We start from the raw sequence: 26,025 nt of genomic DNA, 5'->3' as shown, positions 1-26,025 counted from the left end.
TTGAGTTGATAGGATGCCTAAATCAAAAGATTTTTTAAAACCCGCATTAATAACATTTAAGGACACAGGACAAAGACAGGTCTGCTGTAGTTAACAGGTTATCACAAAAGGGCTGACTGCCACAAGAGGGACAAGCCGTCTTGAAACTTACACTGTAAGTACTTGTCAATAACACTGTTATAGAGGCTCTCTGCAGTCACCGACCTCTACACTCCCTTTACTTCTGGATACATTTATGCTTCCTGGCTCACTGATAAACACATCTCACGCAACATCCCTTGTTGCTATGTAACCAGGGAGTTGGGGACTTAAGCTGCAAAATCTTTGACGTGTTAAATGTTAGGGCTGGGACGATATGCTTTTGTCCCGATTGGATTCTTTCATGATTGGATGTGTATTTTCATTTATTGCGATTCTAGTATTGCGAAGCGATAGTATTGAGTAGTGCCATTTTCTTTTCCTTCTTTAACAAAAACAAAAGTTGAATAATACACTTCTAGAGGCAATATATCGTGAGACATTTCTAAAAAACAAATTGTTTTCTAAGAAGAATGCACATCACATGGCAGTCAGTCAGTCTGACATTTATTTCATTTGTAAAGAAGCACGTAACGTGGGTTTTCGGCACTTTCTGCTTTCGCTCAGTTTTTCTGGAAACGGATATGATGGAGTCGCCGTCGGCGGTACCGTATAAACTAGAGTCCGACCGATATATCGGCGGGCCGATATTGTAGTATTTTTATACATTTGATTTATCAGAACTTTAATATATTTTGATGTTCCTCTGTTGTGACAATAAAACAGAGTTATTATTATCATATTATTTTAGTGTGGACTCATAAATAACCACAAATAACTAATGTTAGGGAAATCTGTTTATGTTTTGTTACGCGTTTCTGGATTTTTTTTTAAAATATATATCGGCCGATATATATCGGAATATCGGATTTTTAAATCAGCAAATATTTGTATGGATATCGGCCTATAAAAACCCTTTATCGGTCGGGCTCTATTATAAACAGAAAATATTTAGGTGAATCATTGGTAAAAACAAAACAAACAAAAAACGATTCTGGGGAAAAGAATTGATTTTAAAAATAATTGCTAAACACCATACATACAATTTCCGATTCCCCCACCCCTATTAAATATCCCGTGCCATCGAAGCGCATTATGTCCTCCTTGTGTTTCTTTTCTTTTTTTTATCATGTATGCACTTATTGTTGTCATTATCACCTTCGTAGCCCCACTCACAACGCAGTAACGCCTTCTTGTCTGTTAAAGCTAAATGAAGCAAACGGCTGTACCTTCTGATAGGCTTGACAGATGACATCATATGTGAATCCCTGAGGCATCTCGCTGGCTCGGTACTTGGCTCGCTCCAGAGAATGATCCAGGTAGCCCTCTGATGTGGTGGCTATCACCGTGGAAACCAGAGGTCGGATAGCTCCTGCTGCCTGGGCAAAACCAAAAGAGTTTTTAGGATTTGTTTTGAATACAACGACAGAGAGATATTATACCCCTAGACAAGCTCTGTAAAGGGTGAACTTCGTCTCAAAGTTGCTCTTGAAACCATACATCATTTTTAGCATTTCCCGAAAGCGTCTTGGCGCTTGGGGGTGAAATGATACAATCAGCTCACAGTTTGATTACATTTCCTTTGTCTTAAGTGTGATTTATAGTCTGGCTATCACCAGACCAAGTTCAATCTTTTAAGATTGAACATTAGTCTTTGGGAGTCTGCTCTGTATTTTCTACTGCACAAGAGGCGTGATCAACGGGCATAGTTCAAATGACTCTCTACGCAATTTGGATAGTCCTTCAACCAATCAGACCAACGATCCGGGTGACGTAGCAGCGACAGTGACATCAACGGATTGCTGCTCTTCGGTGGCCGGCTTGTTGAATGTAAACACAAAGCTGCTTGGTTGCTTCTCTATCATCGTCGTGTTAAACCCGCCAATAGCGCGCCAGGTGGATAAGCTAGTTTGTGATTGGTTCCCGCAAATATGTAACGGAAGCAGGATAGATAAACGAACAGGTTTCCAGCCTGAGCTGCAGGGCGAAATCAAATCTCCAGCAGATCAGGCTGGGTTTACCCAGTCTACATGATTTATACTTCTGTGTAAAATGTACGCCGTGGCTACATTCTTATATACGTGGAGACACGGACCTACGCCGGCCCCTACACCGTAGCCTGACGTGCACCTCTCGAAAAATGTAACAACACGTCGCGGCGACGCACGTCGTGTCTTGGCAGCGTTGCATTCCCCCCCCCCCCGACTCATTTCCTGGTTCTCCTTCTCCATAAACAACATGAAGTCAAGGAGAGGGTTCATTTTTCCTGCTATAGATTTCCCACCGTGGTCAGAAAGCACAGGGGAGACACTTTGTTTCTCTCACTATGACTCTAGAGTCGCTACTCGCTCCGAAGCTAATCACCGTCACCCTCTCACTTCTCCCTCACTTTACCACACACACACACACACACACACACAAGTATAAACTTCAGGCCATATGTAGGCTAAGGCGATAGCTCTGCGTGGAGCCTCAGCAGAACCATAAATCACGCTTTAGTTGTCTCTAACAGTTTTTTGTTTTTTTTACAAAGTTTAGTGAAAAATGCAAATAACTGAATCTATTACATGAAAACATAAATCAGCTTGTTTGACAACCAGATTCGTATGTAAAAATACACAGAAGCATAAACCCCCGTTTTCTAAACTGAACGTGGTGACCGCTGCCGTCAGTTGCCAGCCACACAGAGAGTCGCTGTTTGTTGTCACATATCCTAATCTGTCACAAAACCACTTCATACAGCCTAAAGGTTAAAGAAGTGAGACTGGGACCGGGAGGTCGCCGGATCAATCCCCATGTCGGCAGGATAAAATCTGGGTGGGGAAAGTGAAAGAGCAGCGCTTGCCCCTCCCTCATTACCACCACTGAGGTGCCCTTGAGCAAGGCCTTTAACCCCAACTGCTCCAGTGGAGCTGCTCAGTGGCCAGCAGATCAGACTGTGGTTGTACTGGGCAGCTTCCAGGTATGAATGTGGAACTGCTACTTCTACTACTTGGGCGGAGTGATAGGCTTGCACCTGAGAAGCACCAGACAGAGAGTAGAAATGCTTCACCTTTCTGAGAATATAGTTCCCAGTTTATATACGGTTAGAAGATGGCTGTGTCTCATGTGACCTTGTTATTTGTGCACGCTGTGACTATACAAATCACAACATGTAAATAGGAACATGGTGGTGTTATTTTGTAACTTATTGGAAGCAGTAGGCTAGTTGGAACCAATTACCTTCAGGATCCGTGCTAGGCTAAGCTACCGGTGGAGCCGTCGGAAAGAGCTACAACGCGCACGGAGATGAGAAGGGTATGTATGGACTTGTCTAACTCTGGGGGTTACGGTGAATAAGCTAAAGTCCCAATAAGTCAGCGTGTTCCTTTAACCAGTACAGCTGGAGCATGCGCTGCTTGTTAGGGTTAGGCAACGATTCTGATTCCAATTCTGATTCTTCCTTTCGATTGCGGTTATTATCGATTCCGATAACGAGGGGTAGGCAAAGAGTATAGAAGTACCAAGAGGAGAAACTCAATAGAACGTTGTGTTGCGTTCAGTCCAAGATGGCCGAGCTGCACTCTTTAGAACGTTCCATTGCAAGCTGCAGCTCGGTCATGGGCGCGTTATGTTCTAAAGAGTGCAGCTCCGCCATCTTGGACTGAACGCAACACAACGTTCTATTGAGTTTCACCTCTTGGTACTTCTATACTCTTTGGGGTGGGGTTGAAACGGGTCACGTGATTATTTCACAGATAAGAGGAACATTTTATTTTGATTCAATGTTGATTTACAGTTTACAGTTACCGGGCTTTTTCAACGTAAGATAAAGCCACACTAGAACGCCCCTAGCTGTGCTCCATGGCAACACAACAAGCGTCTGGAAGTACGGTGGCCGCTACGGAAACCTTGTGCATGTTAAATTTGGAACCGATGATTGGATTTGAAACCAAATTTTCCAAACGATTCTAAACGATTCCAATAAAGAAACGATTCCATTGGAATTGGAATTTTTGAAACAATTCCAAGTTGGAACCGCTTCTCGATGCCCAATCCTACTGCTTGTAATAATCAACATTTCTGAGATAGAATTTGAATCAATAGCATGAAAGAAGGCATCCAGGAGTAGACGGTCAGCCACACGCTTGCTGATGTGAAATGAAATGAAATGAAATGAAAGCAAACGTGTTCTGCGTGTTACACATGCTGTTAAAATCTAAATGAATCTGCTGTTTTTCGGAGGCTCTCTGCCGTGAGCGTGGACACTGGCAAGATAATGAAGACCAGACCGCCTGCACTGAAAGTTCACCACAGAGCGCACGCACACTCAGAAACACACCATAAATGTTGGTCCCATGTCAGGAAGCTCTTGCTTTCTTCACAACCTGTGTGACCTGCATTCAACAGAGCTTCAGCCATGGATCATTAGGAGAGTAATCTGCGAGTGTGTTCGTCACAGCGGGGCTCCGTGACTTGGGCCCAAATGTTTTTCATTTATTACTGGCGGCATACACGCCGCCCACCGGGGGAGCGGTGGATCTGTCAATGGGATAAACACTTTTCTAAAAAAAGATGGAAAGACCTTGAGGTGAGTTCATAAGACCTGTTTGTCTTCTTTGGTCTGAACCCCCGATTGGAAAACTTGACTTTGTTGTAATTGTAGTGCTTGGTTTGTTGATGTTCACAATGCACGGTGAAAAATGAGGCACATGGACGCACAAACAAAAGTCACACGTTGCTTTTTGGGTAACCCGTCATCCCACCAGGTCAAAGGTTAGATTCCTGTAACTGCAGCTGGCCATGATGGATTTGTTTACACTCTGCGCTGTAATTGACCTTCTCTGGCTTCAGAAATTAAGTATGAGCTCCAGTCGAGATTTCCAAGTCGAGAGATCGAGAGATCCAAGCACGGAGAACTACTGGCATTTTGGGGTAGTTTCCTCTATTCCTCTCTTTCTGAACTGCTGCTCTTTTGGAAATAGACGCGTCCTGCCTTTATGTGCTACTGGAAACACTGACAATCCATCTTCAACCCATCTTCGAGTCATATTTACAAATGGGAGATCATTTTAATTACGATAATCTTTTCCAAGTTTTGACATTTACTAAGCTTTGAATGCTTCCTCGTGGCAGAAATTGAATGTTTGCAGTGATCAAAGGCCCCATTTCCACTGATTTCTGTCTGCTACTTTTTAAAGATTATTTTTTTTGGCCATTTTCAGCCTTTATTTTGACAGGAAAGCTGAAGACATGAAAGGGGAGAGAGAGGGGGAATGACATGCAGCAAAGGACCCGCAGGTCGGAGTAGAACCCGGTAGGGATCGACTGATATGGATTTGTTTGTGCCGATACCGATTTTTTTTCCATCAGCCTTAGCCGATGACCGATACGGGCTGCCGATTTTTTTGAGCCGATATTTGGTGCAGATACTGCTTTTGCTTAGGGTTGGGTACCGAAACCCGGTTCCACTATGGATCCGGTTCCTACGCAAATGGTAGTATTCGGTTCCTCATTTCAGTTCTGACTGAAATATTTGCCCTCTGTCGCTCCGGACAGCGGCAGACTCTTTTTTCTTTCTCCCTTTTCTGCCGAGTGGCGCACATGCCCGCTCGCGGCGTGACGCGCGTGTCCGCGCTATTCTCGGACATGCACTCTACAATCACTGCTGATAGACGGCTTTTTGTACAAGCTCTGAAACGGACGTAAAAATATCACACTTTCTCTGTAGTCTACCGTTAGCTAGCTATCATAAATGTAGGCTACTTTTAAAATGCCATATTTTCCCCTCTGGGCTCACCAAAACGGACGTAAAGGCATATCAACCATTCACTGCACGTGATCGCTAGTAAACATATTACACTTGCTCTGCTAGTGTATCGTTCAGGACAAGACCCTGTAGGCTGGTGGTGGGGGAGTCTGCCCTTTCAAACTCCTCCCTGTGTGTACAGGACACCATCTGAGAGAGTTTCCTCCTGTGCAGGACATGTCATAAGTCAGGAGAGGTGTCGTATCTCGCCAGAAAAGGCAAATATGGTCATTTTTCTGCAAAAGAACTGCTAAAGTTTGAAGCTGGTTGGCATACCAACTCAACATTTATTTTGTTGTTACTTGTTAATAGTGTAACTGTTATTTTTAAATTATTGTAGTTGTGGGTTAGGTGACTTAGGTTTACTTATTATATATTTAAGTACTTTAAAACATTAATACATTGTTACATTTAAATAATTTTCAATTTAAAAAAAAAAAAAAACTCCATAAAAGAGCCTTTCTTTGATGTCATTTTTCAGTTTTTCAAGAATCGGTTTAGGAATCGGAATCGTTTTAAAAGTACCGGTTCGGCATCAGAATCGTAAAAATTCAAACGGTACCCAACCCTACTTTCGCTCCCTCAATTTACATCGTGAAAATGTAAACCATGCCACACTAGATTTGTTTTCGGAATCTGCTCTGCCATTTCTTTAAAAATAATAAACAAAGACACAGAGCAGTGTCACTTCTGCAATCATTTTACATTCATTTCACCCAAATTATGTGTGCAATGTGCGTCTTATGGATGGGTGCACTGCATATGGTTGACTGTGCAAGGGTAAAAGGCTTTCATCAACATCTACAACACAGCCTTGATGATGCATTGTTTGCTGACATATTATAAGACAGACATAATCAGGTCATCAGGTATATCAGGGATATACTGAGTTTTTTTTGTTTGTCTTTTATAGAGCTGCAACTCACTATTATTTTCATTAGCGATTGATCTTGATTGTTTGGTCTATAAAACATCTGGAAATAGAGAAAACTGCCCATCCGAGTTTCCCAGAGTTCAAAGTAAGGTCTTTGAATGTCTAATTTTATCTGACCAACAGTCTAAAACTCAAAGATATTCAGTTTAATATTTTCTAACACTAGAGCTGCAATGAATAGTCGGTTGAGTGGAAAATCATTGCCAACTATTTTTTGATAATCAATTCATCTTCTAAATCATTTTTCAAGCAAAAACGCCAAACATTTGATGGTTTTTGCTTCTTAATTGTGAAGATTTAGTGTCTTAAATTATAGTCAATTTCATATTTTGGAGTTTAAGACTGTCAGCCTGATGGAATTAAACATTTGAGGATGTCACCTTGGATTCTGGGAAACTGGGATGGGCTTGTTCACTATTTTCTGACGGTTTACAGATTCATCACAATTGATTAACACAATTAATCAGTTGATCAAAAACATAGCCAACATTTGAGACTTCCTTTAAATGTAAGGAGCTGGAAGCAGAGAATGTTTGCCATATGTTGCTTATAAGATTTTTCAAATCACTAGTCGATGATCAGAATAGTTGCTGATTCATTTTGCAGCTATTCTGATAATACCTAATGCCTAATACTGTAATTTGTTGTGTATCTCATGTATTTGGTACCAAAGTACTCACTTGACCAAATAAACCAACATAAAGGAGGAAACACAGATCAGATAAATAATTTTTTTTTAAACTAGGGATAGAGCGATTATCGGGCCGTTTTTTGGCAGTTTGCAGGTTATCTGTATCAGTGTTTTTATTTGTCTGATAACCAATACAGTTAATGAATTAAAAAGTGCTCTCCTTTGGCTCGGCTACAGCTCTGTGTCTGTCCCTCTGCTTTGCTTTCACTCCCCACTGAGTCTGACTTAATGTCACGCCCACAACACTATCTGACTATCTTTTAATGGGTATTATGTTGAAAGTTAGTAATTTATTAAAAGGTGCTCTAAGCGAAGTTGGGTGACGTCGCTTCTTGTTGACGTTCGAAGTATTGTCAAACAAAACGGAGGCTAGCTCGCCCCTCCCTCCTCCCCCTCCCTTCCGCGCACTAACCCCCCCCCAGTATGAGTCGATCCCTAAAAAAACCCTTTATGTAGATGAGGAAGTGCAGCAGATGCAACATGTAACTCTGGCAGGAGGCTGCGGTCCATCAGGACTGGGGATGCACCGAATCCAGGATTCGGCTTTGGCTGAATATTGGGCTTTTTGACGGAGTTCGGATTCTGCCGAACCTTAGAATTTCTTCCCACCGAACCGAACCCTGGGCTCACGCTACGCTGGTCGACGTAATGACGCCGCCGTTGATTACGGGAAGGTGTTTACGTAGGTGGAGCGTTCAATGCAGTAGGCTATGAGAAAGGGAAAATGGAACTCGTGAGCAGAAAAAGTGTTGTTTGGCAGTACTTTCAGTCAAGAAGAAGGTGATTCAAGTCGAGCTACATGTTCAATTTGCAATGCAGATTTATAATAATAATAACAATAATAATAATACATTTTATTTATAATGCCCTTTTCATCAAAAGATCTCAAAGTGCTACAGGTTAGAAACAAAAAAAGATAAGCAGTTTAAAATAAAAAATATATATATTTTTTTTTTAAACATCTAAAGGGGACCAAAAGCTTTGCTAAAAAGAAATGTCTTAAGGCCTTTTTTAAACCAATCAGTGGATTGAGGTGCCCTCAAGGTGTCAGGGAGGGCATTCCAGAGACGTGGGGCAGCAGCACAGAAGGCCCTATCTCCTATTGTCCTGAGTCTGGTTCTGGGTATGTGGTGGAGGTTTGAGTAAGTGGAGCGGATAAGTTCTTGAGGTGGGGGGGGCATGTCCATGGATGCATTGGTGTGTGAGGAGGGAAACCTTGTACTCAATCCTGGTGGAGACGGGAAGCCAGTGGAGTGAGTGGAGAATGGGGGTAATGTGCTCATGTTTCCGCACTCTCATCAGGATCCTAGCTGCAGAGTTTTGGATGTACTGAAGCCTCTGCAGACTCTTTCTATGAATCCCACTGAGAAGTGCGTTACGGTAGTCCAGTCTGGAGGAGACAAAGGCATGAACCAGCTTTTCGGCATCTGAGAGGGAGAGAATGGGGCGGAGTTTGGAAATGTTACGGAGGTGGTAGAAGGAGGTCTTGCTTAGGTGATTTATATGGGCTTCAAAAGTGAGTTGGGAGTCCATTTTTACACCAAGATTTGTGACTGTTGATGAGAGGGGGATGTTGGATTTGTCTCGTGGTGGCAAGGACCCTAAACAATACACAACATCGCCGCTGTTAAAACATTTGCGTACGAAAACATCCGAAAGAATACGAGTTGTGCATGAAGGAATCTACAGACAGCAGCCAAAATGCAGCAACTTCAGGTACGAAAAAAATATACTGCTGTGGACGTTGTTTACTTCATTAATGTGTTTACTGTGTTAATGGACTGAGTAGGATTCGGTATTCGGTTTCGGATTCGGCAGAATCTTGACCAGTGGATTCGGTATTCGGCTGAACCCCAAAAAATCTGGATTCGGTGCATCCCTAATCAGGACCAAAACCTCACCCCTCTACAGTCAGCCTCACCAACAAGGCCCCGGACCCCCACTGACACTGACAGCGCCCCCACCCCCCCATCCCTAGTCACTACACTTGCACTAACCTTCATCCTGGCCTATACACCTGCCCATACTATATATCCTTTGCAAAATCTGCACTCAACCCATTCAGCCTCTTTTTCCTTTTTCTTATGCAACAGTTACTTTGTATGTATATATTTGTTTTTCTGTATTTATTGTTTATTACATATTAATGTTTAATATGTCTGTGTGTTTGTTTGTTTGTTTGTTTATGTATGCATGTGTACTTATTGTGGCAATAAAACCTTTTCTGACTCTGATGTTGGAGGGATTTCAGTTATTTTCCCTTTGAATACTCTGGTGTTTCAGATCAATTAGCTTTTATCATACTGACCCCTTGTTCCTCGGCAGCCATGGCTATCTTGTACAGTAAGTCCTCGTCCACAAAAGGCCGCACGGCATCGTGGATGATGACCACCTTCGGCCTCTCCTCCTCCCCATCGCCCAGAGCCCGCACGCCGTTGCATATCGACCTGTGACGAGTCGAGCCGCCTGGCACCGCTCGAACCTTCTTGTGCTGGAAACGCTGGACGATGTCCGTCATCAGGTCCATGTTTTCTTTGGCAACGACGACCACAACGCTCTGGATCCATGACACCCTGCAAGAACACACCGTCTGTTTTGTCAGGTGAGAAGTCAGAAAGAGCAGGGGAGATAGGCAGAACATAACATCCACCCAGAGCTTCTTACATTTAGGAATCAGGGCTGCAACTAATCTATCGATTATGTTTTTGCTTGTTTAATCTGGAAAATGTCAAAAATATGCTTGTTAAAAGTTCCCAGAGCCTAAAATGACGTGTTCAAAATTCTTGCATGGGCCGACCAACAGTCCAAACCCAGAGTCATTCAATTAACAAAGACATAAAACAGAGAAAGGCAGAAAATCCTAACATTTGGGAAAATGGAACCAGCAAATGTACAACAAAGAATAAAAAATACAAAAAGGTGTCAAAGTGTCTTTCTGCTAAGCTAAGTGGTTGAGGGCTTTGGCGTCATAGTTAAGGTACACACATAAGAGTTGTATCAAACTTCTAATCTAACTCTCAGCAAGAAAACGAATGAGCGCATTTCCCAAAACATGAATTATCCCTGTGACAAATGACGACAAATTATCAAAATTGTTGTTGAATTATTATTTTTTTTTTTTTTTACTGTTACCAACTTCATAATCACGCCACTTGAAATAACTACAAACTCAGGCCTTCTATCTGTCGGACATCTCAACTTCAGTTTGGTTTAAATTACAGAGGTTCAGTGATATAGAATGCTTTGCCATCAGATTTTTCAAAGCTAACACTTGTACAATTTAAGAACGCTGTTAAATGTTTGTTTTTGTCTGTGCAATGTTATCCCTATGGAATGCTTTTGTAAACAACCCATGTAACTCCTAATATTATTTGACCTTTCGTATTTATTCTGTTGTTTTGATTGGTGTGTAATTTTTGTTGTGGCTTCTTTTTTTTTTTTTATATATATATATATATCTATATCTTTCTTTTCTTTTCTTTTTTTCAGTATTTTAGTTTCTTTCCATTTTAATCATATGCATTGGAGAGTGCCCAGATTAAGCCCCTCTGAGGTTTTTTTTTCCATCTCTCCATCACATCTGTAGGAGCCACATATTGTATGTTGTTTATGGTCTCATTTATATCATTCATTGATTATTATATTGTGCACTTATATTGTAGGTGGTGGGCGTTTTCATCGCGGTTTGAGCGGAAGTGATAACATATTTGTTTGCTTCACCTGTTCACCTGGGTTTTTTGGGCTTTGACAGAGAGGGGGTGAGCCTGGAAGCGAACACTTCCTGTCGACCGCCGCACTAATGCACTTATTTCGACTCACAAAGTAACTTTACATTTGGTAACTGCAGTGCTAGTTGTATTATTTTTTTATTGATTATGTGTATATTAATCTGTAGTATTCGTATATGTGTAAACCAAAATAAGTTCCACCAGTATGATAATGCATGACTTTCAAGACCATGCATCCCTACTTATGAGTGACCAGGCTCTGACTGTGGATCTGACTCACTCAACTACTTTACAGCGCTAACACTGATGACCTATGACCTCTCTGTAATCACCGGGGCCACACAGGCAGCATCTCCATCCTGCTCTCTAGTCCCAGGATGTTGCCGCATTCATTTCCTGACAACATGTAAACACTGACCACGAGCTAAGAGGAGACACATTTCATTATAAACACCGGTTGTTATTGGATTGTTGTAATGAAGGCCATGCAATGACCACCACACATTGTAAACATCCACCTTCTCTTCACTGTCATGGAGCCTGAAATCTGCAGAATAGATCACTGTCTGTCCTCCAGTGGTGGAAGAAATGCTTTCAGTACCAACATGTGATAAATAAAGTACCTACATGAGAACATATAACATTTTTAATGCAGGACTTGTATTTGCAACAGAGCATTTCTACACTGTAACATTGCTACTTTTACTAAAGTAAAAGATCTGAGTACTTCTTTCACCACTGGTCTCATGTTTATGTGCGTAGTAATAGTAAGATTGAGCAGCTTGAACTCAGACTGCACAGACACACACCGACCGACTGCTTCCCTCTCCTGCTCTGTCACTAACGTTAAAGTTACACCTTTAACGTTACCTGGATATCTTCACAAATAGGGATTATGACATTTTAGTCCTATCTTATATTATTATTATTATTACCTCTCGAAAGCCTGGATAGTGTAGCTTATGAGCGGCCGACCCAGAAACGAGCAGAACTGTTTCGGTGTCTGTAGTCCGGTTCTCTCTCCGGTGCCGCCGGCAGGAAGAACCACAGACACCGGGAAGTCCACGCTGGATCCCCCTGGCTGGTGGTCGCTCTTCCCGGCCTCGCGGGTTGGGAAAATCCCGGGATGAGCGGGCCTTTCCGGGTCGCAACTATGGCTCTGCATGTTGATGTGGTTATCCTCCATCGGTTGGGTGGGTGAAGGGTCACAGCAGGTCATTCCCAAAACTGTCCATTCCCAGTTAATGGGCGGGGTGGGAAGATAGCGGCAACGTGGATGGAGAGTTGGGAAAACAGCGATGTGACGCTAGAACCGTTAAACGGCGTACATCCGGTTAATACTTTCAAAGTAAAAGAAAACAAAGGTTGCTGGTAAAAATGCTCCATTGTTGTTCTTTTTATTTATTTTACCACAAAGCACCTAAATGGCATAACTTGGCAACGAATGTATAATGGGATACTTGTTCTGTAACCTCAAGTAAACTGTTTTCAAATGTCTTAATTCTTCAGTGGTGAAAAACTAAGTGAAAAAATGAATGCCAACTTTAAAATACTCCATAACAGCTAATAGTCACCCTGTGTAAATTTCTTTATTGAAAGGAATGTTATTGTAATCATATTTCATGAGCTGTGGTTTAAAGCTCCAGAAAATTACGTTTTTAAGTAGACCTTAAATAAAAAAAAATTTTTTTGTCAGAATAGTACAATATTGTACAATGTTGCCTCTAAAATGTAAATACTTGAATTAAAAAATGACCAGTAATTACCTATTCTTCAGATGTTTTGTACTGAAAATAGAAAATGTAATATTTCTTTACCTGTATGACTGCCAAAAATCTATTAAAACTAATGATCTGTACCACTGTAGAAAGCAGGGTAACTGTTTGATTGGATAATAGCCTACAATTACTGCAGGAGCAAGTATTTTGCAATCAGCATAAATATACACTCAGATGTAGCCTATCTATTTAGTGAACTTTATTTTAAAAGGTGACATTTAGTGGATACCATGGATGTAATGGTGAATACTTGACCAAATATTATAAACTGTCTCTGGACTTGACGTATCTTTGGAGAAGATTCGGCAGCTGCCGCTGCTCGGTCGCCACAGATCTAGGTTCTCGCGTGATTTCAGGTTCTAGATCACTGCAGAAAGTAGATTGTAATAGCAAATCTCACGATAACTCAATACTACGTCAGCCTTTGAGAAAACTATTCCTGCAGTAAGAAATCTTACCAAAAATTATGTTTTAATTTTGTGCGAAATTCATATTACAGCCTGTAAGAAAAACTAAGAAGCAGTTTTATACACATACATATTTATGATTTATTTTAAAAGACCCTAATGTTTTTTATATCAAGTACTGTGAAGATTATAGCCATTTTGTAAAAATTGTGACAGTTTCTTCCAACTTTCATCAGTAACCCACCCTCCTGTAGATGAAATATCACCCTGCATAGGTAATACGTGTAAAAGTCTCCATTGACAACACGTGATAAAAAGTGATATTTATTTTCATATAAAGCTATTACAAGACTGATTAATGAAAAAAATCTTTTCCAGATTCCACCCACCTGATGACACCGTTTAAGCAAAACTTATCATATTATATGTTGCCACAGAAAATATATTACATCATACATCGTACATACTTACATAGTAACATTTTATACACATGGCCATACTTCAAAAAGGCAAGTAAGAATTTGATATATGTACAAGTATTTACACTGGATTGTGGAGATGTTTGGTGTTTACTGGTGTTGGTGCCTAAACTACAGATCTCCATCTGCATATAAAATGAATACATAGGAAACGCATGCACATGGCTACATCTGGGACAATGTGTGTCGGCCTCGGGGCTCCAGAAGCCTCTGCAGACTGTACATCCCAGTTCTGTTCACATTATATTTTAAACTCATGGATTCAAATGTCAAGACAAGTCCTTAGCATGCGCTTTGGAGTTCGCAAACATAGTGAGGAACCAGCTTCACATAAATCAAGTCCCAGTCACATTGAGAGATATTCCACAAGCTCTGGACGTTTGTGCCTCGATGTCGCAGAGACAAAGCTCCTGTAGGTTTGCGTGGATTCAGAGTGAGTCTCAGGGTTCAGTGTCGTGCCAGTTCTCTCTCAGCCGGTTCTTCCCCAGCCTCCTCTTGCTCTTGGACTTGGACTTGGGCTTGTGCAGGAGCTGCGGCGGCGACAGAGCCGGCTCCTCGAACTTGTTGCCCGACTCGTTGTGCTGCCTCGAGTACCTCTTGCACTTGCAGGAGGTGACCACGGTGATTTTGTACGTTCTCGTGCTGCCGTCCTGACACTGCAGTTGGATGCGCTGGGTGCGGGTCTTGTCGTTGACACAGCGCCAGTCTTGGTTGCTGCTCCTGCGACCCCACAGCTTCCTGCCGTAGGCGCCGCCGATCCAGTTCTGAAGCATCTGAGCTGGGAGACACTCGCCAGCGCACACCAGCTCCTTGATGGGGTTGATGCTGGTGCAGTGGCCATCAGAGATGTACTTAGTGGACCTCAGCTCTCTGCATCCGATTTGGCTCCGTTCTGTGGAAAGACGCAATCAGAATTGTAAGAATCTGGCAGCTGCAAAAGGATGGATATGGGAGAAAAGGTCTATTTATGTCTGTAAAATGTCAGGGAATAGTGAAAAAAAAGCCTGTTAAAATGTTCACACAGCCCAGGGTAATGTCTTTAAATGTCTTGTTTTGTTCGACCAACAGTCCAAAACACATTCAGTTAGCCATCATGAAAAAAAACCCTTGCATATCTCACATTTGGTTGTGATAATGTCATAGGCAGTGGTGGAATGTATCTAAGTACATTTACTCAAGTACTGTACTTAAGTACAAATTTGAGGTACTTGTACTTTACTTGAGTCTTTTCTTTTTATGCCACTTTCTACTTCTACTCCACTACATGTCAGAGAGAAACATTGTACTTTTTACTCCTCTACTACATTCATCTGACAACTTTAGTTACTAGTTACTTTACACATTAAGATTTTTGCACACACAACACATGTAGTTCCAGCTGAAATGATTAGACCATTAAACACACAACTGTTTGGATCCTTTACAGTTTGTAAAATGTGAGCATTCTTCTGCTTTGAGTACTTTTACTTTTATAATACTTTAAGCCCATGTTCCTGATGATACTTACATACTTTTACTTAAGTAACATTTCCAATGCAGGACTTTTACTTGTAGCAGAGTATTTTTACTTTGAGGTATTAGTACTTTAACTTAAGTAAAGGATCTGAATACTTCTTCCGCCACTGGTCATAGGTAATGTCCCTGATAAATAAACAATAAATAAATAAAATGTATGAAACAGAAAAGAAGCAAATCCTTACATATGAGAAGCTGAAACAAGCAAATGTTGACTAAATGTCATCCAGGTCATATTTATCCAGCAAAGGGTTGAACATAAGGGCGACTAGACTTGGTTAAAGGTGCTCCGAAGAACTGAAGAAGTCTCTGGTAGTCGGATGAGAGCGCAAACGTCTTTGGAACACCTTTAACCAAGTCTAGTTGCCCTTAAAAGGACAAATCCGGCGCAAAATGAACCTAGGGGGGTACCGAGTCGACCGTTCTCTGGGATATGTTTTCATGCTAATCGAATGTGACCAGTTTTAGTGCAAACCGCTAATTAGCTTATAATGCTAGTTGTCGGGCACAGGGGTAAACCATTGAGAACTTTGTAAGTGTACAGACAGTTTATTAAAAAGATAGTTTATAAAGACAGTACCACGCCGTGCAACCAGTAACCAGTAACATAGCTCATGCACAGCGTTCGTCGTTCGTCTGATCGTGACTGTTTTCCCAAGATGGCGCCTGCCTGTATGCCTGAACGGTACTGTCTTTATAAACTATCCTTTTAATAAACTGTCTGTACACTTACAAAGTTCTCAATGCTTCGGTTTACATGTAGGGACCCTCATTATGCTACCGTGGAAGTGTGGTGATATTTTGAACCTTGTTAGTGGTATAGAAATAGCGATTTCTTTTTACTTTACCCGTGTCCCGACGACTAGCGTCATAAGCTAATAAGCTGTTTGCTCTAAAACTGGTCACATTCAATTAGCATGAAATCCCGGAGAACGGTCGACTCGGTACACATGTGTTATTAACCCTTTGGTTCATTTTGCGCCGGATTTGTCCTTTAAGTTCAACCCTTCTCTGGATAATGTTGACTAAAACATTATTTTATTATTAAAATAGTTGCTGATTCATTTCGATGAATCGACTAATTGTTGCAGCTCTAATGTTAGATTTACTTTCCTGAGAGATTTGAGTCAGACTGTCATTTTCAGCACTAATTGAGACAAGAAAATTACACATCACAGTGACTCTGTCTTGATATTGAAAGGTAAGTAATAATAGTGAAGGATTACTGCCCAGCCTTTAACCCTGTACATTATGTCCATAATGAGCCCCTTCGTAGCCTCTGGCAAGTCACAGGAACCCAGGGAAGGAGCACAATAGCATTTTGACCTTTCTACTTCAAAAAGCTGAGGGACTATGGCATTTGAGAAGGAAAACACTTTCTTATTTATCAGGATTAGCTCTGTGCAGCAGCTACGACTGTCTGTATTATTCTGCCGCAGGCTTCAAACACTGTCCCCCTTGCTCGCCCCGTCACCACTGTAACCCAAGCTCTGGTCCATTCATACAGCTCAGTGACAATGCCTCCCCCCCTTCTCTGTGACTGAGTGTTTGATGAATGAACTCCCTCTCACTCCCCTCCCCTCCCTCAGAGCCACAATCGGAGGCTCCCTGTTCACGGGAGAATACCTCCATTCAGCTGCTGAGTGTTACCTCAGCTCACTGTGGTGATTGGCAGGGAAACTCTGCAGAGAGTCACGACTACAGCAGCAGAGCCGCTGTATGATCTCAGTGCAGGTACATTCAGTAAGCCACTTTTAGTGACCATCCTATAGAAGGTCTGTCCAAGACTCTATTGTAAGTAGAGATGTTCCGATATGGATAGTATCGGTAGCAAGCAAAAAATGGTATTGGGCCATCTCTAATTGTAAGTTTACAGTGACTTTGTAGTGTTGTTTATTTACTTTTCTACAACTGCAGGATTCTTGTGATATGTTATAGTAGCTTCGTGCTATTTTAAAGTGTTTTGATTACGTATATGTAAGTCTACAATCTGTTTCAGTATGTGTAGCCTAAATGATGATGGCATGATGATAGAGCTGGGCGATATGGAGAAAATCAAATATCACGATATTTTTTGACCAAATGCATCGATGTCGATATTGTGGCGATATTGAAGCGTTCACTATTGGTGCTTTCACAAAATATTTACACAATGAGAGTTTCGATAAATAATCACCAATAATGTGGATACCATAGCGAATTATAAAACAGTAAGTCCGGTAAGTCCAGAAAATGACATTACTTCACTGTAATGCAGCCTTTAAAACCAGGAAAAGACAACGCCTGTGTCATATCACGATATTACGATATCCAAAATGTAAGACGATATCTAGCCTCATATATCGATGTCGACAGAATATTGATATATTGCACAGCCCTACATGATGATGGGATTAGGTGCCTGGTTAAAAGGTCCCTCATTTGGCTCTTTGAGATGAAGATGTTGATGTAGGCTACAGACAAAAAAAAAAGTAAATTGGATTCTTAAACCAGAACTTTATCAAGAGTTTTCGGCTGAACGCATCCAGAAGAATTAAGAAAATCTAATAAAGTAAAGGGTAAAAAGTGGAAATTGGAAATGGAACAGCTTGCATTTTCTGCTAGTTCTGTTTCCTCACCTTATTCATGCTCCTTGGGCTTTAGGCTACTAAAAGTAAGAGATTGGACCACAGTAATCCATTGCCTAATGCTAGAAAGCCAGTAGGCTACTCAGACATCATGACTGTTTAATGTCTTGCAAATAGCCTCACCAAAGAGACACCAAAAAAAGGAAACAATATAAAAGACAATTCTGCACTAGTGAGAGAACAGTTTTCTAAAAAGCATCTTAAAGCACGCACGCACACGCACGCACACACACGCGCCAACACACACACACACACACACACAACGTTAGTCCTTATACAAATAGCCCACTAAATGATAAAGCGGAGCATCCTCCGGTCCTTACCGCCTCTGTCGTGCGCCGCGCTGGCCGCTCCTCTGCCGCCGGTCCGTGCGCGGTTCAGGGTCACGTTGCTCTGAACCTCCGGCACCGGCGCGCTCACGTGCGAGAACAGGAGCTCCGTGGCGTCGTTCTTGAAGGCTTGGCAACTCCTCAGGAGGATGCAAAGTATGACCAAGGAATGGCACGACTCGTACGCGCTCAGGTGCATGGTTGCTCTCTGGGTATGGGGGGTTGGGAGAGATGTAGGTCCGGCTAAATGTAGACTGATTCTGGATGAAAAACATTGGAGAGCCGTGGTTTTATCCAGCCGGCCCGCCTCACGCTTTGGCAGCTACTCAGGTGCGTCTCTGTTGGGAGGCTGTGATTGGTCGCCACAGATGTACGCTAGTAAGATCACCCCGCCCACTGCTTTTATTGTAGAGGGTTTAACATTTGATCCTGAATGCTACAGAGGATGATGATGATGATGATGATGATGATGATGATGATGATGATGATGATGATGATGGGATTAGATGCCTGAGTAATTGGCACATTAACACGTGGTTTTTGGTTCGTGATATAGCCTATTTATAAAATATCTAAAAAGAAAATTATAAATATATATATATATAATATAAAATATATATATATTTAACTAAATAAAGTTGAAATAAATTACAATATAAAACACAGCACAATGAGAGACAGACAAAATCTAAATGAACCAAAACATAAGACAGGGATGGGGATCTATTAAAAGGATTGCCTATTAAGATGGGATTTTAGAAGCCATTAATAAAAAGGTATAATCAGGTAACTTGAGAATTCCGTTCCTAGACTCTTCATCCATAATACTGCAGAGGAATGACAGAGACAATACTGAATATATTTGTTATATATATATATATATATATATATATATATATAAAACAAACAGATTAAACCCGGTCTTTATCTAAATGCAGACGCTTCTACATTTTAACTGACATGTTTTGCAGTCAAGTCAAAAAAAGATCAAATTACAGCTGGTGTTGTGATGATGTGATAAACAGACTTTGCTTTTAGTGTCTACTGCTGTTCTTGGATTGCATTTGTAGTTTTCTGGATGTTTCTTAACACTATAAAGCTGAGTTTTCTTTGTTTAAATGTATACCAATGTATACATCCTTCTAGCTTTCATATCAAATCTGAAGTGGTCCTGAGTCCCAGTAGCTGAGCTGCTGTGACCAGATTGTCCCTGCTTGTTTGAATCTCTGCATGAATTAGTTTCATTTGAGGGGAAATGAAATGTTCCCTCCCTCACTAAACTCCAAATCCAAGCTGCAGCTGCTCTGAATGTAAGGTGTTTGTTGGTCCAAATGTGCTATAGTTGCTCTTGTATGCAAAATAAAAGTACCTTGTGGGTAGCATTTCTCTGTCAGGTGAAAACCCTGCACCTCCAGATGTGTTTTCAGATCAGCTGAAGAAGGAAAGGTAGGAAAGAAGAAAGGAAAGAAATAGAAAAAACTTTAGATTGTGGCCGGGTTGGATCAGTGGGTAGAGCAGGTGCACATGCACTGAGAGGTTTATGCCTCGACGCAGCGGTCCAAGGTTCCAATCCGACCTGTGATGATTTCCTGCATGTCTTCCCCCTCTCTCTCTCTCCTTTCTCGCTTAGCTGTCCTGTCAAAATTAAAGGCGGAAAAGCCCCAAAAAATAATCTTAAAAAAAAAGAAACTTTACATTTGGTGGATGCTTGCACATGATTACTTCTCCATTCACATGCTGTGAAAGCAATAAGTCTGTCTATTGAAAGCTGGACTTGTCAGCGTTACACAACTTTTCTTGTGCATGTGGAAAATAGTTTATTACGATTATTGTGCAAGGGCATTCCTATGTTCAACAAGCATGCTCTAAAACTATTGCAAAGTAACTATAACCATACCTATGATACTTTAGTTTGCTTTTAAGATTTCATTTTCAAGTTTTTAGTCATCAGTTTCCAAATGGGTTTTGCCAGACATTGAATGCCTGTCTCCATACTGAGAAAAGTAGCTGGACTGTGGAAACACCAGGGACAACGATAGAGAAATAGCTCCGTGTGTCCCTCACAAAGCCTGATATGTTGCATTTTAATATTATTTTTTACTTACTTTCAATGAACCAAAACAAATCAGCCCGGATGCATTACAACTCAGATGATCAACTACTGAGCAACGTTGCTGTATTTCCTCTGACATTTGTTAAACGTTTTGAGCTCTCTGACATCTGCTGTGTTGTCAGAGTCAAGACAAATCGTAGACATTATTGCCAAACATTATTTGCCCCTGATCCGACCAGCCCACAGCTGCTCATTAATCAATAGTGACGGTGCATTAATCACACATGTATACATGACTGATCATTTAAGATCTTCTGGTTAGTTTCTCCTATTGGATGTTTTCCACATCGTGACTTGTCTCTCTCTCTCTCTCTCTCTCTCTCTCTCTGTCTTTTAATTAAAGAATGAAAGCTGATATTGTCTGTGTGTGATTTGCTGTGTGTCTATGCCATCCTTCCTCTGCCTGCCTCTCAATCCCTGTAATTACTTTTGTGGGGAACATTCAATCCATGCCTGTCTTACTGATTTGAAAAGAGGCGTCGTGCAGAGACACTAATTGCTGCTCATGTGAATGAAAGTTGATACGCGGATCATTCAGGGTTTTTTTTATTATTACAACAACATTTTTTTTTTTTTAGGGCTGTGGCATTCCCTTTCAGAATGGAGAGCTGAGTAGGCCCGAGGACAAGTCTTTCTTCCCCTGAGTGTAAGGTTATCGTTTTAATCTTTAATCAGCGGTGAAGGAAATACTCTCGATGAGCTATACCCCTCTTAACGGTTAAAAACATGGACGACAATATTTGCAACGTTTACTCAAGTGTTTTAAAGTAAAGTCATTGTAAAGACAGCAGTCCATGTCATACCTCCAAATATGACTATTTTCAGGGTTTCAGTTCAGGAAGAAAATAAAGAAAGAAGTTGGAAAAGAAAGAAATATAAAAAAATTAAAAAAAAGCATGAAGGTTGGATGAGGATAAGGAAGGAAGGATTACAAAAAGGAAGGAAGAAAAGATCCTTATGGGACCGGCTAAAGAAAGAAGGAACTAAAAAAAGGAAAAGGCGAAGAGTAAAATGAAGGAAAAAGAAAGAAGCTAAATGAAGGAAAAAGGCAAGGACAGAAACACTATGGCCAAAACTATGTTGACAGACCTGTCAACTTACATTTGTGCGCTTTTGGTCTATTTAGGTTATTTTTGGTCGTTTGGGTTTGTCTCCTTCCTGTTTTAAAGTGTCTGTGCTTCAATGCAACAAAGCCAGCTCCGTAAAGAAATGGTTTGCCCAGTTTGGTGTGGGAGACCTTTAAAGAGCGCTGACCTCAACTCCATCCAACACCTTTGGGATGAACTGGAACGCCAACTATGATCCTCCAGGACTCATCATCCAACACCAGTGCTTGACCTCACTAACTCGTTCTTGTGGCTGAATGGCAGCAAATCCCTGCAGCCAGGTTCCTAAACTGAATGACAACTCTTACAATAGCAGATTCATGCGCTGAGTTTTGGGAGGAGATGTTCAACAATCTTGTGTGAGCATAAAGTTCAGGCGTCCACATACTTTTGGCCATGCAGTGTATGCATGAATGAATGAATGGTTTATTTTCGTGTCTGGTCGCTTGCACATTATAGGATTATTCAGACACATTTTAAATGAACACTTTCCTAGTGCGGACACAAAACTAAATAAATGCATAAAGGCAGTGATGTAATCTAATGTATTGTAGTGGGTATACTGCACTGTATATATTGGCCAGAATCTACCTGGGGGGGGGGATATCATAATGGGAGTCAAAATATATCAAACATATAATGCAAAGTATGTTATTGTGTGTCATTGGGCATTTTTAAGTGGGTATATGGAATTTCTGGAGCTTTCTTAGTGGGTATACTGCGTATCCCGTAGACTACATCACTGCATAAAGGGTACAAATATAAAATGTACAATTCAACACAAAAAGCAGATAAATACAAGGAGGGTTCAAACGTGAAGTTAACATTTTAATATAAAACCCTTTCAGACCCGAATAAATGATGGTACAAATAGAAAATAAATAGATTAGGCAAATACTGTAGGTATTCCAAATAAGTAGTTTTAGTATTTTACGAGTACTCGAGTAAATCCCCTCTGCAGGTGAAGCCAGTCTGTCATTAAACTTCACAGTTTCTGTTATTGTTTCCTCTCTCTTTTGTTTGTCCTCAAACAGGAGAACCAGAGGCTCATTCACTCCACTTCCGAGAGAACATAAAGGACAACACGGCCACACTAGATACACTTCGACGCCCCTCTGAGCTCCTTATGGGACCGGCTTAAATGACTGCGGAATAGTGAATATGATAGGCTCTCCCTCTCCCAGCAGGAATTCAGTAGCCCCTAACCCTCATGGGAAATGAAAGGTGGTTGGGTTAATAGCATATTGACAAGCAGCATGGCGGGAGTGTGTGCGTGATCAGGAAGCGCCCACATGCAGTAATGGGAGGTGTGGCGAGGGTCGACCGGAGGGGAACAAAAGGAATGCACAACACCTGGAACAAAGCCAAGAAAGGTCATGGTGGCTACAGAGTTTGGAAAAGATCCCAACAGAAGGCACACAACGGATGGAGGGCTGTGTCTACTTACACTTCTGTTATTACCTGGGATTGAGCCTATATGACAGTCAATGGTACTTTTACTATCAGTATTGTTACACACCAATATACTACTCGTGGTACACTTTGAGGTGCTTTCTTTAATTTAAGGAGGGGGGGGGGTGCATGCATACAAATAGGGGTGTCCAATATATCTGACTACGTGAGACTAGATATCGTCTTAAATTTTGGATATCGTGATAGGACATAAGTGTTGTCTTTTACTGGTTTTTAAGGCTGCATTACAGGGGAGCGTGCCTATGTTCCCACATTTCTAGGATTTGTTTTTCACAGATTAGGCCCTATGTTCCCACATTAACACTAACCCTAACCCTAACATAGGGCTGTGGGAATATAGGGCTAATTTTCAGTGAAAAAAAGTTGTTGGGAACATTGGGCTGAAAGTGAAAGTCATTTTCTGAACTTACCAGAGCTGCTCTAGTTTTTGCCTTTATCCACTTAGTCATTATATCCATGGTACTGATGATTTTTTTTAATAAACTATCTAATTGTGTAAATATTTTGTGAAAGCACCAATATTCAACCCTACAATATCGACATCGATGTATTTGGACAAAAATATCGTGATTTTTGTTTTTTCTCCATATCGCCCAGCTTTACATACAAACATAATAATCTACTAACAAGCTTTTTCGGGAGCTTTCAACCTCATCACGTGGTCTTCATTAGCAAATATAGAACTGGTTCAAGTGTCATGTGAACAAGACAAAGTGACCAAGGTTACAACCTTTTTTTTTTTCCACGTGACACATCCATGTTTTCCGTTCACTGATGAAGACTATTCACTAAAATTCTTTCAAAAAAGCCAGACTAGTTGAAAGAGGGCATGGCACTGAGGAGAGGAGTCATGCGAGTAAAAGCTTCAAAAGAATAAGGGTTTAAAGAATCACTGCACCGACTGGTTTCTACTCCTGTCTCTGGTTGAATCCGTGAAATCAGCTGGTTGTCTTGAATGCAAAGACAAATTCTTCTGGGCTTCCTTTGCACGTTTATCAGTGTTTTAAGCCCCCAACGTCTCCTTCCAGGCAGCGCTGCCTGGAAGGCACTAGGATTAGGCAATGGTTAGGGTTAGGGTTAAGGTTATGGTTATGGTTAAGGTTAGGTGGCTTGAAGTCAACGGTCGCGGCCCTGTCTTGAAGGAGAATGTGGGGGCTTAAAACACCATTGAGCCCTTTGCACATAAACCTGCAAACTAAATGTACCTCGTTTGCCTGTTAATTGTGGTGAAACACTGCCCTCTGCTGGATATTTGACTTCCCTGCAGATGAATGACGAAGACGTTTCATTATTAATAACTGTACGTTCCAAATTTAGCAGGAACAATCCGCAGACCTGACATAATCAATGCACACACCAACATAAAGCTGATTTTTTTTGTTTTTTTTTTTAAATACAATAGAACAACTGTTTTTTGTTTGTTGTGATTTCAAGCACAACAGGAGTTTCCTGGCAACAGGTGTGAGACTCCAAAGGTGGCAGACAATGGAGGTGGCTGATGTAGGTAGACGGCATTATCGCAAATACTTTCAAACCCCCGATTACAAAAAGGAACATGAATGCAACTTTTGTCACTTCTTTATCTGTAGTTTCTTCTTTTCTCACCCTAAAAACAGGACATAAAGGAGTCTCTTCAGAAGTCTGGAATACGGAGAGATGTTGATGTTTGCCAACTAGGCCTCGCCACAAAGTAAGACAAACTAATTTTGTGTGTGTGTGTGTGTGTGTGTGGGCATTTAAAACCAATGTATCTGTGGCTCCCACTGCAGCGGTTTAGAAGATTGAGATTCACACAGCTACATCATTTTAAAATGAAATGAAATATTAAACAAATAAGCAATTTTTGCCATTTTGCTGAACAGAAAACTCACCAGTGTCCCTGACTTATCAAGATTTCACTTTCTGAGGAAGCTGTGGCTGAATAACAACAAGGTAGGCTTCTGTAAAGATGGGTGTATTTCAGCAACAAAGTTTGAACCGAGTGAAAAAAAATAGTATTTTTTATTTTTGAATCTTTTAGATCAGAGAGCTCAGCTGTCGTTCCCTCAACTGCTGCTTGACTGAACTTTACCTCCACAACAACAACATCAAGTCTATATCTGGTGAGCGGTTTTTTGTTTTGTTTTTTTTACTCCTTTGAATTATCTGTGAAGATAATGTGAACGTGTTCTGAAATTAAAAAGGGCCTCTGGTTGGGAGGTTGCTGGTTTGAATCCCTGGACGGACAGAAAAACATTAGCTTGGGAAAATAAATGTCATGCTACTCTAACCTTGATCATCATAATAATAATAATAAAAGGCTTAACATGTTTGTTTTTTTACTGTCCTGTTGCAGTCAGAGGTGATATAAAATCTGAGGTTGATTTTTTCGCTTTTACAATTTACTTTTCACTCTGTTTTTGATGTACTTTTAGGAGGACAGACACCATTTATGGATGTTGCTGCAGTCCCTGCTCGTTGTTGACAGATTTCAGTCGAAGATATTAAGTACTTTAATCCACAAACGGCGTTTAAGAAACAAGTGCCTAAATAAAATCCTCCCTGGTCTCTCATACAGGGGCCCTAAATCATCTGACCTGCCTCCGACTTCTTTTTCTCCACAACAACCAGATCAGAGGGCTGGAGGACACGATGCACGAGCTCAGGAAAATGCAGCAGCTCCAAACTGCATGTGAGTGATGAAACTCATGAAGAGCGCCATCTTGAGCCTCCGACAGTCTGTGTTTATGCTTTAACCCTAGCGTTGGGAGGGTTGGCGTGGGAAGACAACGCAAGGGTTAAACGGCCAACAAGTCCACTGATATCCACAATATTGCGCAGGAGACTGTAAATGGTTGCATACTTTTCCTTCTAATCGAGGGCTTCTTTGCAGCTTTCTTCCTCAATCCCATCTCCCATGAACCTGAGTATCGCCTCCATGTGATCCACTGCCTTCCTTCTGTCCTGGTTTTGGATAGAAAAGGTAAGATCTCGGAGGAC

At 41.2% G+C, this 26,025-nt stretch overlaps 2 protein-coding genes across 4 annotated transcripts in view; both read right to left on the bottom strand.

Moving 5' to 3' along the window:
* crppa (CDP-L-ribitol pyrophosphorylase A) overlaps window positions 1–12,538 on the bottom strand; it is a 58,812-nt gene extending 46,274 nt beyond the window's left edge. For all 3 annotated transcript variants that reach the window (XM_078252162.1, XM_078252166.1, XM_078252165.1), the window contains exons 1-3: window positions 12,155–12,538; window positions 9,800–10,064; window positions 1,308–1,457 (exon numbers count right to left, since the gene is read on the bottom strand). In XM_078252162.1, coding sequence (XP_078108288.1) covers window positions 1,308–1,457; window positions 9,800–10,064; window positions 12,155–12,438 — 699 coding nt within the window. In that variant the 5' untranslated portion in view covers window positions 12,439–12,538. The remainder of the gene's footprint in view (window positions 1–1,307; window positions 1,458–9,799; window positions 10,065–12,154) is intronic.
* A 1,177-nt stretch (window positions 12,539–13,715) lies between these two features.
* Window positions 13,716–18,676, bottom strand: sostdc1a (sclerostin domain containing 1a). The gene is made up of 2 exons (XM_078252161.1): window positions 18,349–18,676; window positions 13,716–14,775 (listed from the first exon to the last, which is right to left on the bottom strand). The coding sequence occupies exons 1-2, from the start codon at window positions 18,551–18,553 to the stop codon at window positions 14,324–14,326; spliced, it is 657 nt and encodes a 218-aa protein (XP_078108287.1). The 5' UTR covers window positions 18,554–18,676; the 3' UTR covers window positions 13,716–14,323.
* Window positions 18,677–26,025: the final 7,349 nt, after the last annotated feature.

Source organism: Sander vitreus, chromosome 6 (genome assembly GCF_031162955.1).
Source record: "Sander vitreus isolate 19-12246 chromosome 6, sanVit1, whole genome shotgun sequence".
NCBI classification, from domain to species: domain Eukaryota; kingdom Metazoa; phylum Chordata; class Actinopteri; order Perciformes; family Percidae; genus Sander; species Sander vitreus.
Note: the sequence above shows the minus strand (reverse complement) of the source record. Positions and strands in the feature narration are given on the sequence as shown.